This window comes from Pararge aegeria, chromosome 25 (genome assembly GCF_905163445.1).
Source record: "Pararge aegeria chromosome 25, ilParAegt1.1, whole genome shotgun sequence".
Taxonomy (NCBI): Eukaryota; Metazoa; Arthropoda; class Insecta; order Lepidoptera; family Nymphalidae; genus Pararge; species Pararge aegeria.
The window spans coordinates 320,519-340,493 of NC_053204.1; the positions used below are offsets into that span (position 1 = coordinate 320,519).

The 19,975-nt window shown below is 54.4% G+C and overlaps 1 protein-coding gene across 1 annotated transcript; it reads right to left on the reverse strand.

The window, feature by feature from the left end:
* Positions 1-12,905: 12,905 nt before the first annotated feature.
* On the reverse strand, positions 12,906-17,346 carry LOC120634709 (the record flags this gene model as incomplete). The annotated part of the gene is made up of 4 exons (XM_039905482.1): positions 12,906-13,790; positions 15,092-15,421; positions 16,119-16,281; positions 16,535-17,346. Coding segments are annotated over 4 exons (2,190 nt in total), but the record flags the coding sequence as incomplete, so codon positions are not given.
* Between the last annotated feature and the right edge of the window lie 2,629 nt (positions 17,347-19,975).

Here is a 19,975-nt window from a genome sequence, read left to right on the forward strand (position 1 = left end):
TAGTTTTTTATAGAGGTTGTCTTCCTCGCAGCCCCACGCTCAGTGCGCGGGACCCCCGGTTCCGCTCAGTGCGGATTACGGGTTGCCCGACGGTGGCCGAAGCCAGCGCTCACCGGCCATGAAGACCGGAGAGCCCGCCGCGCAGGGCGTTTCCACCCACACCGGTGATTTTTTACTGAGGTTGTCCTTCCTCGCGGCCTATAAGGCCCCGCCCTCAGTGGCAGCGCACAGAAGCGCCCCACCCTCAGTGGCAGCGCACAAAAGCGCCCCACCCCGCCTCGTGCTAGTTTTGGTTCGCGCCGGGTTTCCCCGGTACCCCCCATATCTGGGAGGCATTCCCCTATCCACCCCCCGGGGACGCGCCCGATGGGGGACTAGCAACCCCACACGGGAACCTAACCTAACCTAACCTAACCTAACCTAACCTAACCTAACCTAACCTAACCTAACCTAACCTAACCTAACCTAACCTAACCTAACCTAACCTAACCTAACCTAACCTAACCCTTTTTTTTTTTTTTTTTACGTGGGGAATCCTCATGGATACCAACACACCCGGGGAGGTGCAATGGTTATGTCGGACTCTTACCGACTAAACCCCACGGTGTTCAAACACTTCGCCTGGTGACTGGGTTACGGGAACGCTTTCGCACACGACCGCGACCCAGCCAGCGGCGTCCGCTAAAGCGGACCCTTCTCCGGGCCATGGCCCTGACCACAGCCGGCAGGGAGAGGTCTTGTCCCACTACCGCCACGAGTTCACCGCCCAGCTCGGGCAATCGGCAAGCGTATGTTGCGCCGTGTCCACAGCGCAGCCGCACTCGTGCACTCCTCGGTAGGTTCCCTACCGGCAATCTTGCACAGGTACTTTCCGAAACAACCGTGTCCTGAAAGCACCTGCGCAAGGTGGAAGGTCATCACCCCGTGTCTTCTCTCCACCCACTGCTGAAGCACGGGGCGAATCCCGTCAATAGTCCGCAGACCAGGCGGGCTTTAGATCCGTCGGTTATAAGCGGATAGCTGTAGTCCGTCCATTTTGATAACAAAACCGTTGGGAACTTAGACAACACGGCCGACATGATATTCATGTTTTTTAGGTACTCATCTTCACCGATAGCGAGGACTGCTGCGACGAAATTTTGAACTTTAACGGAAAACTTGACTATATCCTTATGATATTCCTGTGCCATTGCTGGAAGCTTCTGGACATCTTGTACTATTCTAGTGATAATAATATCGGGGTTACCAAATTGTAGCTCCAGTGCTGACATTACTATGTCCGGTGTGGTGGCGCTAATCAGCAGCGCCGTGACGGCTTCCTTTGCTGGTCCGCGGAGGTAACTACGTAGCCTCCACAGATTCTCCCTGGGGCTAAAGCTACATACTTTTGTGGACTCGTCGTAAGCTTGCTTAAAATAAAGCCAGTCCATGGGGTCGCCCTCAAACGTTGGTAGATCCTTCTGTGTGCTAATACGGCTTAAAAACTTATGTGTTTGTGCATGTGGTGCGTTGTGCTTAGCAATAGTTGCCATTTCTTTGAGTGCGCTAGCCAGCATGTGTACAGTCCCATCAGTGCCACCGCCTATAGCGGCGGGCGGGCACAGCTCGCCTAAATCTGAACCATCCTGCTGGACGGGCTGTGCTGACTGCTCGTGCTGACTGTGCTCTAACCATTTCTCTACAGAACTATTATGATTGCTACGCACCTCATGCTCCTCCGGTAGTGGACTGTATGCTTCCTCATCTAGTGCTGCCATATCAGCTTGCAACCTTTTCTCAATTAGCTGCATCTCAATACGCGCTTTCGCCTCCGCTGCCTCTAGTTCCAGCCGTGTCTTTCTTGCTCGGATGGATGCTGAACTTGACTTTCTCGACGTGCCATTGCGTGTAGAAGCCCTACTCGGTGCCACTGCGTGGCCGCTAGTGCTCTTAACACTAGTAGCTGGTTCTACTTCATCGAAAAGCCTTTTTCTAAGCTCCTCCTTTAGGGGTACCTGCTTTTTCACCTGCTTACATGTGTGCTGGCTCTGCTCCTGCTCCTCAACTAGGTCCTGTTTCTTCACAGTGTTCACCATATTTGGCGGTGGAGTTTGGAACATACCTTGCGATCCGGCTCGAAGGACCACTTGTAGGGGCCAGGGCAAGTGAAAACACAGGGTTTCTTTAAGTGACTTGGCTGACAGAACGTGTGTAGCGGTTGGCAAAGTTTAAACGATGCGGCTGCGGTCGGTTGCGGTGAACGTCTACAATTTGAACCGCCGCGGACGTCAGAATAACGGTTTGCCGCCCCCGCCACCTACGTTCCGTTTTTAGCACATTATTTATTAAAACCATAGACAATCATTTATTTCAGCTTAAATTATATAATATTAATTATTTATAATTTATTAATTAATAATTAACAAGAGGGCTTTTTGCGTCGCTAACACCCTCCTTCACCTTCGGAACCCTGCTCTTCCCCTCCTTCACCTTCGGAACCCTGCTCTTCCCGTCCTTCACCTTCGGAACCCTGCTCTTCCCCTCCTTCACCTTCGGACCCCTGCTCTTCCCGTCCTTCACCTTCGGAACCCTGCTCTTCCCCTCCTTCACCTTCGGAACCCTGCTCTTCCCCTCCTTCACCTTCGGACCCCTGCTCTTCCCGTCCTTCACCTTCGGAACCCTGCTCTTCCCGTCCTTTACCTTCGGAACCCTGCTCTTCCCCTCCTTCACCTTCGGAACCCTGCTCTTCCCCTCCTTCACCTTCGGACCCCTGCTCTTCCCGTCCTTTACCTTCGGAACCCTGCTCTTCCCCTCCTTCACCTTCGGAACCCTGCTCTTCCCCTCCTTCACCTTCGGACCCCTGCTCTTCCCCTCCTTCACCTTCGGACCCCTGCTCTTCCCCTCCTTCACCTTCGGACCCCTGCTCTTCCCCTCCTTCACCTTCGGACCCCTGCTCTTCCCCTCCTTCACCTTCGGACCTTCCCCTCCTTCACCTTCGGAACCCTGCTCTTCCCCTCCTTCACCTTCGGACTCCTGCTCTTCCCCTCCTTCACCTTCGGACCCCTGCTCTTCCCCTCCTTCACCTTCGGACCCCTGCTATTCCCCTCCTTCACCTTCGGACCCCTGCTCTTCCCCTCCTTCACCTTCGGACCTTCCCCTCCTTCACCTTCGGAACCCTGCTCTTCCCCTCCTTCACCTTCGGACCCCTGCTCTTCCCCTCCTTCACCTTCGGACCCCTGCTCTTCCCCTCGTTCACCTTCGGACTCCTGCTCTTCCCCTCCTTCACCTTCGGACCCCTGCTCTTCCCCTCCTTCACCTTCGGACCCCTGCTATTCCCCTCCTTCACCTTCGGACCCCTGCTCTTCCCCTCCTTCACCTTCGGACCTTCCCCTCCTTCACCTTCGGAACCCTGCTCTTCCCCTCCTTCACCTTCGGACCCCTGCTCTTCCCCTCCTTCACCTTCGGACCCCTGCTCTTCCCCTCCTTCACCTTCGGACCCCTGCTCTTCCCCTCCTTCACCTTCGGACCCCTGCTCTTCCCCTCCTTCACCTTCGGACCCCTGCTCTTCCCGTCCTTTACCTTCGGAACCCTGCTCTTCCCCTCCTTCACCTTCGGAACCCTGCTCTTCCCCTCCTTCACCTTCGGACCCCTGCTCTTCCCCTCCTTCACCTTCGGACCCCTGCTCTTCCCCTCCTTCACCTTCGGACCCCTGCTCTTCCCCTCCTTCACCTTCGGACCCCTGCTCTTCCCCTCCTTCACCTTCGGACCCCTGCTCTTCCCCTCCTTCACCTTCAGCCCCCTGCTATTCCCCTCCTTCACCTTCGGACCCCTGCTCTTCCCCTCGTTCACCTTCGGACCCCTGCTCTTCCCCTCCTTCACCTTCGGAACCCTGCTCTTCCCCTCCTTCACCTTCGGACCCCTGCTCTTCCCCTCCTTCACCTTCGGAACCCGGCTCTTCCCCTCCTTCACCTTCGGAACCCTGCTCTTCCCCTCCTTCACCTTCGGACCCCTGCTCTTCCCGTCCTTCACCTTCGGACCCCTGCTCTTCCCCTCCTTCACCTTCGGAACCCTGCTCTTCCCGTCCTTCACCTTCGGAACCCTGCTCTTCCCCTCCTTCACCTTCGGAACCCTGCTCTTCCCCTCCTTCACCTTCGGACCCCTGCTCTTCCCGTCCTTCACCTTCGGACCCCTGCTCTTCCCGTCCTTCACCTTTGGAACCCTGCTCTTCCCGTCCTTCACCTTCTGAACCCTGCTCTTCCCCTCCTTCACCTTCGGACCCCTGCTCTTCCCCTCCTTCACCTTCGGCCCCCGGCTCTTCCCCTCCTTCACCTTCGGACCCCTGCTCTTCCCCTCGTTCACCTTCGGACCCCTGCTCTTCCCCTCCTTCACCTTCGGACCCCTGCTATTCCCCTCCTTCACCTTCGGACCCCTGCTCTTCCCCTCGTTCACCTTCGGACCCCTGCTCTTTCCGTCCTTCACCTTCGGACCCCTGCTCTTCCCCTCCTTCACCTTCGGACCCCTGCTCTTCCCCTCCTTCACCTTCGGACCCCTGCTCTTCCCCTCCTTCACCTTCGGAACCCTGCTCTTCCCCTCCTTCACCTTCGGACCTTCCCCTCCTTCACCTTCGGAACCCTGCTCTTCCCCTCCTTCACCTTCGGACCCCTGCTCTTTCCCTCCTTCACCTTCGGACCCCTGCTCTTTCCGTCCTTCACCTTCGGACCCCTGCTCTTCCCCTCCTTCACCTTCGGACCCCTCCTCTTCCCGTCCTTCACCTTCGTACCCCTGCTCTTCCCCTCCTTCACCTTCGGAACCCTGCTCTTCCCGTCCTTCACCTTCTGAACCCTGCTCTTCCCCTCCTTCACCTTCGGAACCCTGCTCTTCCCCTCCTTCACCTTCGGACCCCTGCTCTTCCCCTCCTTCACCTTCGGACCCCTGCTCTTCCCCTCCTTCACCTTCGGAACCCTGCTCTTCCTGTCCTTCACCTTCGGAACCCTGCTCTTCCCCTCCTTCACCTTCGGACCCCTGCTCTTCCCCTCCTTCACCTTCGGAACCCTGCTCTTCCCCTCCTTCACCTTCGGACCCCTGCTCTTCCCCTCCTTCACCTTCGGACCCCTCCTCTTCCCGTCCTTCACCTTCGGACCCCTGCTCTTCCCGTCCTTCACCTTCGGAACCCTGCTCTTCCCGTCCTTCACCTTCTGAACCCTGCTCTTCCCCTCCGTCACCTTCGGAACCCTGCTCTTCCCCTCCTTCACCTTCGGACCCCTGCTCTTCCCCTCCTTCACCTTCGGACCCCTGCTCTTCCCCTCCTTCACCTTCGGAACCCTGCTCTTCCCGTCCTTCACCTTCGGACCCCTGCTCTTCCCGTCCTTCACCTTCGGAACCCTGCTCTTCCCGTCCTTTACCTTCGGACCCCTGCTCTTCCCCTCTTTCACCTTCGGACCCCTGCTCTTCCCCTCCTTCACCTTCGGACCCCTGCTCTTCCCCTCTTTCACCTTCGGACCCCTGCTCTTCCCCTCCTTCACCTTCGGAACCCTGCTCTTCCCGTCCTTCACCTTCGGACCCCTGCTCTTCCCGTCCTTCACCTTCGGAACCCTGCTCTTCCCGTCCTTTACCTTCGGACCCCTGCTCTTCCCCTCTTTCACCTTCGGACCCCTGCTCTTCCCCTCCTTCACCTTCGGACCCCTGCTCTTCCCCTCCTTCACCTTCAGCCCCCTGCTCTTCCCCTCCTTCACCTTCGGACCCCTGCTCTTCCCCTCGTTCACCTTCGGACCCCTGCTCTTCCCCTCCTTCACCTTCGGACCCCTGCTCTTCCCCTCCTTCACCTTCGGACCCCTGCTCTTCCCCTCCTTCACCTTCGGACCCCTGCTCTTCCCCTCCTTCACCTTCGGAACCCTGCTCTTCCCGTCCTTCACCTTCGGAACCCTGCTCTTCCCCTCCTTCACCTTCGGACCCCTTCTCTTCCCCTCCTTCACCTTCGGACCCCTGCTCTTCCCCTCCTTCACCTTCGGAACCCTGCTCTTCCCGTCCTTCACCTTCGGACCCCTGCTCTTCCTGTCCTTCACCTTTGGAACCCTGCTCTTCCCGTCCTTCACCTTCGGAACCCTGCTCTTCCCCTCCTTCACCTTCGGAACCCTGCTCTTCCCCTCCTTCACCTTCGGACCCCTGCTCTTCCCCTCCTTCACCTTCGGACCCCTGCTCTTCCCCTCCTTCACCTTCGGAACCCTGCTCTTCCCGTCCTTCACCTTCGGACCCCTGCTCTTCCCGTCCTTTACCTTCGGACCCCTGCTCTTCCCCTCTTTCACCTTCGGACCCCTGCTCTTCCCCTCCTTCACCTTCGGACCCCTGCTCTTCCCCTCCTTCACCTTCGGACCCCTGCTCTTTCCGTCCTTCACCTTCGGACCCCTGCTCTTTCCCTCCTTCACCTTCGGACCCCTCCTCATCCCGTCCTTCACCTTCGGACCCCTGCTCTTCCCCTCCTTCACCTTCGGAACCCTGCTCTTCCCGTCCTTCACCTTCGGACCCCTGCTCTTCCCGTCCTTCACCTTCGGAACCCTGCTCTTCCCGTCCTTTACCTTCGGACCCCTGCTCTTCCCCTCTTTCACCTTCGGACCCCTGCTCTTCCCCTCCTTCACCTTCGGACCCCTGCTCTTCCCCTCTTTCACCTTCGGACCCCTGCTCTTCCCCTCCTTCACCTTCGGACCCCTGCTCTTCCCCTCCTTCACCTTCGGACCCCTGCTCTTCGCTGTGCATTCTCCCCTTACCTTGATTGTAATCATCATCCCTTGCAAATTCTTTAAATATTCGCCCTTTAGCCGTTTCTCCTGTCAATTCTTTCTTAGTTTAAGCGAATAAATTTCATCTAATTGCTCTCCACCTTTAATCTTTTAACTTCTGTATTTTTCGGAGCAAACAAAACTACAATGTAATTCAATCAATTTATTATTGTTTCATACAACAACCAGTATATTTTATTCTGACATTGTTTTAGTATAATTATCTTATCAACGATACGCTGCTTCGCTTTAATTTTAATTTTGTAAAAATAGTATTATTTTAATAACTTATCCCATTCTTTGAGTACAGATTTAATCAGACAACTGTCTGTACGCTGGGGTTTTATAGAAAAAGTCGCAAATTTTTAGCTGTTTCACAAATTAAGAAAAGTAGCGAATTGTTTCCGGTAATAATGGACTGGTCTCCGTGTCCGCAGAGGCTACCCCGCCACTGTGCTGGGGGTGATCCCCTACGCGGGGGTGTCTTTCTTCACCTACGACTCGCTGAAGCACTGGTACCTGGGTGAGTCGCGGGACATTGCTACACGTGTTTAACTCACGACGCCCGAATGTGAGTGAATGAACAAATGAATGGGACGTGTCGCCCCGTGTCCTTCAATTTGAGACGTATACCGTTGCGGATAGGTATAGCTACAAAGGGTAGAATTGCATGTAACACCTTGTACAGGTAACCACTGCTTACCTTAGCAGCAGTATCCCATAGTATTGACCTAATGCTGTGAAAGTAACTAAAACAGCAGCAGCAATTTGGTGGGTAGGTGTTTGGGCTCGTGTGACTGTAATCACGCGCTTTAGATCGGAACGCTGCATTACAACAATGCTGCTCAGCGACAGAATAAAACATGGTGGTGATACTTCCGCGGATGAGCTCCGTTTCAAATAGCTGTTCATGTTGAATGATATGTAAACGAAAGAACGATTGAACGAAAGAGCGAACTATGAGAGCGGAAAATTTGTATTACCATTTTATTACCTATAATCTCTAAAGTTTTATATACACATTAAGCACCTTAATGAATGAATACACATTTATTATACAACAGACCAAAGTATAGAACAAAATAACATAATACGTAATAAATACATTATTTTAAATTAAAAAAAAAACTGACTTCAACATACGCCCAGGAACTTAAATACAAAAAAAAATTTGCTACTTTGGGTTACATTATTGTTGATTTTTTAATAACAGCAAATCGGTTCAGGCGTCTTCGAGTAATCGGGTAATACATTAAAAAAAAAAGATTCCGACGAATTAAGAAACTCTTCCTTCTTGAAGTCGGTTAAAAAGCCAGTGGCCTCGATCTCTTCAAGGCAACCAATGGCGTGAAAAACCCGTGTGTATAAAACCATTTTACCGTTTACTTGGAATAGCAATGTCAATGGGAAGTTAGCAATATGCGGTCGATGGCTTGAGTTGTAATGGATGAATTAAATGAATGAATCGAGCTAAATCTGTTCCGCAGAGTACACGGGCTCGAGCCCGCGAGGCCTCACTAACATGGCGTTCGGCGGCGCGGCGGGCGCGCTCGCGCAGACCGCGTCGTACCCGTACTTGAATGACGTATATTTTGTAAAGTTGGCTCGTGGTACGTGGTGACGTAGATACTTGCTCGACGAACAAGCTCCTACACATACCTTGTAGAATCCTGTTAGTGAGGTAAACTTGCGACGTTGCTACGTGATTCACCATCATCTTCATCCATAGCTTGAATGTCCCATTGCTGGGTACACGCCTCCTCCCTCTTATAGTAGAACTACTTTTAATATCACATGTTAGTAATAACGGGGACCGACACTTTAATGTTCTGTTCAAGCCACTGGGGCTCAGACCCCAAATTTCCTATCTCCGTGGGTGTGCTAATATATAATAAACTCTGTACTAAAATCTGTGTGGTGTATAACGATGACAGAAATTGTATAATCCACCATGCAGATCCGGTTTAGATCCCACAGGGCACGTGCATACGTAAAGCCAAATGGTTTGACTGGAGCTATATTATATTGGTAATCGTTGATTACTGCGGTTACCTGTCAATGTAAATACGTAAGTAAAAACAAAAAAGTTTGATCTGGCGATATTAAAAAATATAAGGATTGGATGTTATCTAACCTAACCTATTTTTTTTTTTTTTTTTTTTTTTAACGCTGGGAAATGCGTTTATGCATCCCCTCCGGAAACAGCGCATCCGAAGCTGCGCCGTTTCCGGAGGGGTATGTGGGACTCACCGGCATAAAGCGGCCAGAATACCCACTAAAACCCAGCGATGTTCCTACTGCCTAAGGTGGCTCCCGAGGTGCCTCAAGGCCAGCGCCAGGACTCTTCCCGGGACTCCATCCGGTCCCGGTGCCTTCTTGCACCGCCGCAGGTGGTTCCACGCTTCTCCTAATTCATCCTCTGTGACCGGAGGGGCTTCCATCGACTCTTCTCGCTCCCCGAATGATGGAATCGTCATAGTCGGGGGCGTAAAAGCTGGTGGTTGAGGAAAGAGTCCAGACACCACCCGATTAAGGAGCTCCGGCTCCATGGAGTTCATGGGTGGGGCACTCCGCATCTTACCTCTGACGATGCGGTATGGCCGACCCCATGGATCCCTATTCAGGGTTGCCAGGAACTCCTCGCTGGCGGAGTCCTTGGCATTAGCGATGGCCACCTGGAATGCCCTTTTTGCCCTCTGGAGCTCTTTATATAGGCGATCCTCTTCCGGCGCGTCCAGTGGCCTTCTTCGGCGGCAGCGGGTGTAAGCCCGGCGCGCCCGATTACTGTCGCAACGGAGAGCAGCAATTTCTTGCGACCACCAGTAAACCGCCTTCCGGGCTGGGAGGCACCTGGTCCGGGGCATCGCTGCATCACATACCCTCGTCAATGCGATGCGGAAACGCCTCGCCCTCTCCTCAACGTCAGTCAGCACCGGGGTGGCTGCGTTCCAGGCCTCAACAATGGCTCCTTCCTCCACCATTTCCCGGTCGAGGCGGGCTAGGGACCATCTCGGAAACACTACTCTCCCTCCTCCGGTCTGACTTTGAGGCAACGAGCAGGATGCGGAGACTCTCCACCGGATGTACCGATGGTCTGACAGAGTCTCCACGACCCAAAGCCACGACCCAGGCCCGGCCGGGAATGCCGTCGGGTCCCGGAGCAGTGTTTTTGGCTCGAAGCCGCAGCAGCGCCGCCCTCAGTTCTCCCTCGGTGACTTCGGGCGCGCCCGTAAAAGACGCGTCCGCAGCACCGATGGGTGGCGCCATACACGGTGGCTCCAAGCCATCCCTCCTGGGGAACAGAGTCCCCACCACTAACTCCAGTTGCTGAGGCTGAAGAGATTCAGTTAGCGGTGGGGCCCTGGGGCGAAGCTTACGCCTAACCATTTTGTATGGCCGGCCCCAGGGATCGGCGTCGAGGCTAGCCAGCATCTCCTCCTCCGCCAGATTCTTGGCTGTTGCCACTGCCACTCCTTCACCTTCGGCCCCCTGCTCTTCCCCTCCTTCACCTTCGGAACCCTGCTCTTCCCCTCCTTCACCTTCGGACCCCTGCTCTTCCCGTCCTTCACCTTCGGACCCCTGCTCTTCCCGTCCTTCACCTTTGGAACCCTGTTCTTCCCGTCCTTCACCTTCGGACCCCTGCTCTTCCCGTCCTTCACCTTTGGAACCCTGCTCTTCCCGTCCTTCACCTTCGGACCTTCCCCTCCTTCACCTTCGGCCCCCTGCTCTTCCCCTCCTTCACCTTCGGAACCCTGCTCTTCCCCTCCTTCACCTTCGGCCCCCTGCTCTTCCCCTCCTTCACCTTCGGAACCCTGCTCTTCCCGTCCTTCACCTTCGGAACCCTGCTCTTCCCCTCCTTCACCTTCGGACCCCTGCTCTTCCCGTCCTTCACCTTCGGACCCCTGCTCTTCCCCTCCTTCACCTTCGGAACCCTGCTCTTCCCGTCCTTCACCTTCGGAACCCTGCTCTTCCCCTCCTTCACCTTCGGAACCCTGCTCTTCCCCTCCTTCACCTTCGGACCTTTGCTCTTCCCGTCCTTCACCTTCGGACCCCTGCTCTTCCCGTCCTTCACCTTTGGAACCCTGCTCTTCCCGTCCTTCACCTTCTGAACCCTGCTCTTCCCCTCCTTCACCTTCGGAACCCTGCTCTTCCCCTCCTTCACCTTCGGACCCCTGCTCTTCCCCTCCTTCACCTTCGGACCCCTGCTCTTCCCCTCGTTCACCTTTGGACCCCTGCTCTTCCCCTCCTTCACCTTCGGACCCCTGCTCTTCCCCTCCTTCACCTTCGGACCCCTGCTATTCCCCTCGTTCACCTTCGGACCCCTGCTCTTCCCCTCCTTCACCTTCGGACCCCTGCTATTCCCCTCCTTCACCTTCGGACCCCTGCTCTTCCCCTCGTTCACCTTCGGACCCCTGCTCTTCGACGATCGGGATCGGGAAAATCGATCGGGAAATCTCAACTAGAAGCTTCCACGATCTCGTAGCGGATCCAGAGAGAAGACCAGACTTCCTGAGGTATGTGGAGAAGATCTTCCTCATTGCCGTCAGGAGAAACAGCAACCCGACGCCGCCAAGCCCAGACTTGAGCAGGACCACCCAGGCCCCGTTACCCCAACAACCCTGCCCGGTGCAGGATATGCCTACCAGGCAGCTCTTGCTAATGGCAGAAAGGGGAAATCCGGGGTTAAGAACCCGTGGTGTGGCACTGTTTATGGATAACAGCTCTGAGAGATTGGGGATAGGCTTCTGCATCGCGAGCGACTCGAGCAGGGTGATGATATCGCCAGGACTCGCAGCGCTAGCGAACGGAAGCACTTCCAAAAATACAATTCGACGCAAAATCTATGAAGCCCTGCCAGAAGTTACAGTAGCTCAACAACCCTGTAGAATATTGCGCACAAAGAACAAAGTTCCCCCTTGATACCGGCGTCGAGCACCGCGACATCGACGAGTTCCGGGAGCTCGGCGAAACGGAATCATCCCGGCGCGAGTACCTCGCAACAACAGGGGTACGGGCCGAAGCTCCGCCCCTTACTGCAACCGCCCTGTTGCTCCGGCGTGAACGCGTCTGCGGCCCTGGAGCGCCATCCCTCCCCGATGACAATTCATCCGCCATCTCCGACGGTCCACCTGTCTGTAAAGCCAGCAGGCCAACAGTCAGGGACAGCCAAACTTAACAATTAACAACAACAAGTGAGAAAAACAATAACAACAGCCAACAGTCAACAGAACAAGATAAGAAATAACAACCTGTGGCCCTTAAAAGGGCCCTTTGACAATCCCCCTATCCCTGTTAAAACTACAATAACAATAACAATAACAAACAAAGGCAACCACCCACAAAAAACAACCGCAATCCAACCTAAAATAGACTTAAAACTACAATAACAATAACAATAACGATAACAACAACCACTGACAACAACAAATAACAACAACAACCGCTGCCACTACCACTGGCCCTGAAAAGGGCCTTTGAAAAACCAACGAAACCAACTTTCAACCTCCAAAAAAAAGTTCATACAAAGCGTCAGGATTCGAACTCAGATGCCGCGATATATCAACCTAACCTCAAAATATTAATGTTCATCACACAAACATTTTCCAGTTGTGGGAATCGATCCCACGACCTTCGAGTCAGTAAGCTGGGTCTCTGCCCACTGCTCCACTCGGCCGTCTCTCTGCCCACTGCTCCACTCGGCCGTCTAAAAATTATGCTCCAGGTGAGGCCCGAACTAACCTAACCTAACCTAACCTAACCTAACCTAACCTAACCTAACCTAACCTAACCTAACCTAACCTAACCTAACCTAACCTAACCTAACCTAACCTAACCTTTTTTTTTTTTTTTTTTACGTGGGGAATCCTCATGGATACCAACACACCCGGGGAGGTGCAATGGTTATGTCGGACTCTTACCGACTAAACCCCACGGTGTTCAAACACTTCGCCTGGTGACTGGGTTACGGGAACGCTTTCGCACACGACCGCGACCCAGCCAGCGGCGTCCGCTAAAGCGGACCCTTCTCCGGGGGCATTTCGTGCCCCCTCATTCGCCAAAGGCGCACTTTGAACACAGAGTGCGCCTTCCAGCACGAGGACCTATCTCCCACGGGCGGTAAATGTCCCCGCATCTATCGCCCGGAGGTCCTCCTTATGGAGGCAGGCGGCGGTCTTGTGCAAGCCGCCTGCGCCCGACTCTCCTGCGGCGGATCGGCTGGGAGTCCACGGCATCCTCTCTCAGCCGCTCCGCAGCCTCCTTCTGCGTCATCACGTCTTCGCAGAACGAGACTATCGCATCCCAAGACAACTCACTGCCGGCCATGGCCCTGACCACAGCCGGCAGGGAGAGGTCTTGTCCCACTACCGCCACGAGTGCGGCCCGCTGCACCGCCCAGCTCGGGCAATCGGCAAGCGTGTGTTGCGCCGTGTCCACAGCGCAGCCGCACTCGTGGCACTCCTCGGTAGGTTCCCTACCGGCGATCTTGCACAGGTACTTTCCGAAACAACCGTGTCCTGAAAGCACCTGCGCAAGGTGGAAGGTCATCACCCCGTGTCTTCTCTCCACCCACTGCTGAAGCACGGGGCGAATCCCGTCAATAGTCCGCAGACCGGCACTGGGCGACTCGAGCCTCTCTCGCCATTGGCGAAAGAGCTCGGCCTGCGCTAAACGCCGCCACCCAGTGACCCTCTCCGGCGAAGGGTGTTCTCCCCGCATGCGGACCTCCACCCTTCGCTCGTGCACACACGCCAACACCTCCGCATCCAGGTCCCACGGGGGTGTCCCTGCCAACGCGCAGGCCGCCTCGTGCGAAATGGTGCGGTACGCTCTGATCACTCTTGCCGCCATGACCCGTTGCGGCCTTCGCAGCAGGGTCCTATTACGGGCGACAAGAGCGTCTGCCCAGATCGGTGCTCCATACAGGGCCATCGACCGCACCACTCCTGTGTACAGGCGGCGGCAGCCAACGCCAGGTCCGCCCAAGTTAGGGAGGAGCCGACTCAGCGCCCCTGCAGCAACGATGAGTTTGGGGGCAACCTAACCTAACCTAACCTAACCTAACCTAACCTAACCTAACCTAACCTAACCTAACCTAACCTAACCTAACCTAACCTAACCTAACCTAACCTAACCTAACCTTTTAAAACTAGTTTGGATTCCTTTAGACCTCAGCCCACCGGCAACTACGACTAACTAAACACTGATCTAGCTATCTGGCTTTCATCAGTGCATCAACAGCAGCATAACTAGTATTAAAATAGTAATGAGTTTTTATTAATGCATATATTCACATTAAATCTTGAATCTAAAGTCTAAAGGTGTCAAAACTAGATTTAGGTTAGGTTAGGTTAGAACATGAATACGAGGGGTGCCTTTAGGCTAAAAGATAGCCCAGCCTGCGAATGTGACCCAAACGAAACAGAAACTGTCGAACACCTTATAGTAGAATGCCCAAGATTCTCGAACCATCGCTACGAGCTCGAACATCAAATCGATCGAGAAATCTCAACTAGAAGCTTCCACGATCTCGTAGCGGATCCAGAGAGAAGACCAGACTTCCTGAGGTATGTGGAGAAGATCTTCCTCATTGCCGTCAGGAGAAACAGCAACCCGACGCCGCCAAGCCCAGACTTGAGCAGGACCACCCAGGCCCCGTTACCCCAACAACCCTGCCCGGTGCAGGATATGCCTACCAGGCAGCTCTTGCTAATGGCAGAAAGGGGAAATCCGGGGTTAAGAACCCGTGGTGTGGCACTGTTTATGGATAACAGCTCTGAGAGATTGGGGATAGGCTTCTGCATCGCGAGCGACTCGAGCAGGGTGATGATATCGCCAGGACTCGCAGCGCTAGCGAACGGAAGCACTTCCAAAAATACAATTCGACGCAAAATCTATGAAGCCCTGCCAGAAGTTACAGTAGCTCAACAACCCTGTAGAATATTGCGCACAAAGAACAAAGTTGTCGCAATATTCAACTGGAATCTACTGGAACCACCATTTGCCAGGGCCAGCTCAGTACTAACATCATTCTGCAGCACGGGCGACACACCTGCCCGAATAATTAGCGTCGACGCCATGGCGGTGGGCTATACAAAAGGAACAATAGAGGACTACCTTGGTTGCATAGACGCATCGAAAAAGCACCAGGTAGTTGTCTACGAAAACAGGGGAGAGGACCTTAGTTACCTCAAACCCAGGAAAAAACCCAGCGAAACACCTGACTGGGAAAATGTTCCACCCACCATCATGGTTACTCAGGAGCGGAAAAGCGGCGCGGAACAGCTGACACAAAAGTGGCAGGAGGCCGAGAAAACTCAAGGGGAGTCCTCCCAGACAACCTCTGCGCCGACACGTGCCTTTAAAACAGCCATCAGCACGTTCAAATCGGCAATAGCAAGCATGTCTGGCGAAAAATCAAAAAAGAGAGCCGAGTCAATGACGCAAGAGGTGGGCAGTGCACTGGCCGCTTTCTTGAAGCCCAGGCCACAGCCCAAAACTTCACCCAGCGACAAACGGACTAACGCCGAAAAAGGCCTGGTCGAACCGCCGACCCTCGGAGTCGTAGTAACACCAATGGACCACATCATGAATGCATTCTTGGAGTTCATGGCTCTCATCAAAGCTGAGCTAGAGGTCAGCCGGAAGACCTGCCATGACATCCTGCAGGCCTACAAACATCAAAACACTGGCCTCTTGACGGTGAGACTCCAGGAAGCTGAAGCGGTTATTTACGACAACGGACGTCGGCAAACTCTACATGGAAATGTAGAAGAACTCGACCACATGGCCGCATACAGCGCAACAGCAGGTTTTGTCGAGGTGGACGAAGAGGCGGAAGCAGAAGATAATAAGCCGCGGTTCAAAACACCATCCACCGACCCAATAGTTGTCCTGGCAAAATGCACCAACATAATGCTGGGACAGAGAATCCTCGAACAAGGCAATAAGATAGCGAAGGACGAGAAGGAGCCCCTGAAATCCTGGAAAGCACCCAAAATCACCTGGGTAAACGGAGTTCCTGGCTGTGGGAAGACCACCTGGATAGTGAGGAACTTCGAGATAAATCGTGACGTGGTTCTAACAGCAACCACGGAGGCCAAAAAGGATTTGAAGGAGAAGCTGCAGGCAAAGTACGGAGCGGCATCAACACTCAAAGTCCGCACCATGGCATCGGTCTTGGTAAATGGATTCAAAGAGCAAAGCGAGAGGCACTGCGAGCGCCTCATCGTGGATGAAGCTCTCATGAGCCACCCAGGATCGATAATTATGGCCGCGAAACTTGCTCATGCCAGCGAAATGCTCATAATTGGCGACGAAAACCAGGTGCCCTTCATCGACCGTAGTAACGCTTTCTCATTAAAGTACTCCCGCCCTAGCGTATTCCTCACTATCAGCAAACAACTGTTGTGCACGCACAGAAACCCCATGGACGTGGCGTATGCGCTCAACGAAGTGTATGATGGCATATACTCGTCCAACGTTCGGATACAGTCCCTGACCCTGAAGGACTACACTGGTGCCGAGATCCCTAAAGAGACAATTAACACCTTGTACCTTACCCATACCCAAAAAGAAAAGGCTCTCTTGAAGTCCTTGGGATATGGAACGGGACAGGGATCACGAGTGAACACCATCCACGAGGCCCAGGGTCTGACATCCGAATATGTGGTGATAGTGCGCACTACGGCCAAAAAGTCGCGTATCCACGACGAAATTCCCCTCGCGATTGTTGCGGTGTCACGGCACACCATCAGCTGCATATACTACACCGACGACAACACGTTCCCCCGAATAGGACGGCCTCCGTCTTTGGAAGGGCAACTTTGAGCCCCAACATGCCAATTCGGGTGACCATCAGCTCGGTGGCCACCGTAGCCCTCCTCACCGACTCCTCATAACTGCTTCCCCGGACGGCAACCATGGTGTCGTCCGCGTAACAAATAATTACCATCCGGGGCAGCAGAACCGGACGAATTGCCCAATCAAAGCCCAGGTTCCACAGCAGGGGTCCGAGAACCGATCCCTGCGGAACCCCACAAGCCATACGCCTCTCCTGCCTCGCCCCGTCCTTTCCCTGATAGACCACTACCCTTTCCTCCAGGTAGTGCCCTATCATTCGGCGCAGGTACAGGGGCACCCGATGATATTGGAGCGCCTCCTCTACCACGCTATACGGCAGGGTGCCAAAGGCATTGGCGATATCTAGTGATACCGCCAATACCCCGTCGCTTTCCTTCTGCGCTCCTTCGCAGAAACTTTTCAGAGCACCAACGGCATCTATCGTCGACTTGCCTACCCTAAAGCCGTACTGGTGTTCCGAAAGATCAGGGCCCTGCAGAGCGAGGTGCTGGTTAATACGAGAGGCCAGAACTCTCTCCAGCATCTTGCTCACCTCATCAATAAGGACAATTGGTCTGTATGCCGAAGGAGAATCAGGAGAACGACCCTCCTTCCGCAACAGCACCAAGCGTCCCTGTTTCCATACTCTCGGGAACCGCCCCGCCTCCAGGCAGTCATTAAATAGCTGCCTAAGGTGGCTCCCGAGGTGCCTCAAGGCCAGCGCCAGGACTCTTCCCGGGACTCCATCCGGTCCCGGTGCCTTCTTGCACCGCCGCAGGTGGTTCCACGCTTCTCCTAATTCATCCTCTGTGAATGGAGGGGCTTCTATCGACTCTTCTCGCTCCCCGAATGATGGAATCGTCATAGTCGGGGGCGTAAAAGCTGGTGGTTGAGGAAAGAGTCCAGACACCACCCGATTAAGGAGCTCCGGCTCCATGGAGTTCATGGGTGGGGCACTCCGCATCTTACCTCTGACGATGCGGTATGGCCGACCCCATGGATCCCTATTCAGGGTTGCCAGGAACTCCTCGCTGGCGGAGTCCTTGGCATTAGCGATGGCCACCTGGAATGCCCTTTTTGCCCTCTGGAGCTCTTTATATAGGCGATCCTCTTCCGGCGCGTCCAGTGGCCTTCTTCGGCGGCAACGGGTGTAAGCCCGGCGCGCCCGATTACTGTCGCAACGGAGAGCAGCAATTTCTTGCGACCACCAGTAAACCGCCTTCCGGGCTGGGAGGCACCTGGTCCGGGGCATCGCTGCATCACATACCCTCGTCAATGCGATGCGGAAACGCCTCGCCCTCTCCTCAACGTCAGTCAGCACCGGGGTGGCTGCGTTCCAGGCCTCAACAATGGCTCCTTCCTCCACCATTTCCCGGTCGAGGCGGGCTAGGGACCATCTCGGAAACACTACTCTCCCTCCTCCGGTCTGACTTTGAGGCAACGAGCAGGATGCGGAGACTCTCCACCGGATGTACCGATGGTCTGACAGAGTCTCCACGACCCAAAGCCACGACCCAGGCCCGGCCGGGAATGCCGTCGGGTCCCGGAGCAGTGTTTTTGGCTCGAAGCCGCAGCAGCGCCGCCCTCAGTTCTCCCTCGGTGACTTCGGGCGCGCCCGTAAAAGACGCGTCCGCAGCACCGATGGGTGGCGCCATACACGGTGGCTCCAAGCCATCCCTCCTGGGGAACAGAGTCCCCACCACTAACTCCAGTTGCTGAGGCTGAAGAGATTCAGTTAGCGGTGGGGCCCTGGGGCGAAGCTTACGCCTAACCATTTTGTATGGCCGGCCCCAGGGATCGGCGTCGAGGCTAGCCAGCATCTCCTCCTCCGCCAGATTCTTGGCTGTTGCCACTGCCACCTTCAAGGTCCCGACGGCTTCCCGGTAATTGCCGTACAGGCGCTGCTCCGCGTCTGCGTTCCGCTGACGCCGTCGTCTGCACCGGGTGTACTGGCGTCTCGCAGCCACGCAAGATTTGCGCAACTGCGCTATTTCGCTGGACCACCAGTACACTGCACCCCTCGGAGGCTGAGGACCGATCCGTGGCATGGCCGCGTCGCAAACTTGCAACATGGCCTGGCCGAGGCACTCGGCTTCCTCCTCACGTCACGTGCCCGGGGACAGCCCATCGAGGGCTGTCCCCGGGCACGGGTCGGCTCACTATTCGGGTAGCCGCCGGGATGGAGGAAACCTCGAACCGAATGTAGCGGTGATCCGAGAGGTTTTGGGCAGAAAATGGTAAGGGCCTACCGAACGGTCTCCTTGAACGCCGTTCTGCTCCTGGCGGGGATACTTCCCCTCGATCTCAGAGTTTGGGAAGCAGCCTCTCTGTATGAAGTGAGAAGGGGTGTTACTCTGCCGGAGCTGGGGGACAGGGAGGTAGAAAGAAGTGCCAAGTATGCCACACTACCACATCCGGCAACAAATAGAGACTACAAATTCACAAGCCTCACGGATCAGGAAGAAGTAAACAGGCACAACGATCAAGCAGTGAGAATCTATACAGATGGTAGCAAAATTGAGGGCAAGGTTGGCGCAGCAATATCCATATGGAATGATGTGTCTGAAACCAAAGCCCTGGTAGATTGTGTTTCGGCCCGCTGTAGCAAAACCGACATTTCATACCCGCGTCCGTGTTAGATTCGCTTTGTAATAACACATGAGATTTGTTTACATAGTTTACGGCATATTTTCGCTTTGAAAAGTTTTGATCGGCTTTGATGCTATTAATATTAATCGCGGTTTTTGTAGTTTTAACTGCTCCCTCTTTTAAAAAATCGGATAATATTACGAGTTTGGCTTTAGATCCGTCGGTTATAAGCGGATAGCTGTAGTCCGTCCATTTTGATAACAAAACCGTTGGGAACTTAGACAACACGGCCGACATGATATTCATGTTTTTTAGGTACTCATCTTCACCGATAGCGAGGACTGCTGCGACGAAATTTTGAACTTTAACGGAAAACTTGACTATATCCTTATGATATTCCTGTGCCATTGCTGGAAGCTTCTGGACATCTTGTACTATTCTAGTGATAATAATATCGGGGTTACCAAATTGTAGCTCCAGTGCTGACATTACTATGTCCGGTGTGGTGGCGCTAATCAGCAGCGCCGTGACGGCTTCCTTTGCTGGTCCGCGGAGGTAACTACGTAGCCTCCACAGATTCTCCCTGGGGCTAAAGCTACATACTTTTGTGGACTCGTCGTAAGCTTGCTTAAAATAAAGCCAGTCCATGGGGTCGCCCTCAAACGTTGGTAGATCCTTCTGTGTGCTAATACGGCTTAAAAACTTATGTGTTTGTGCATGTGGTGCGTTGTGCTTAGCAATAGTTGCCATTTCTTTGAGTGCGCTAGCCAGCATGTGTACAGTCCCATCAGTGC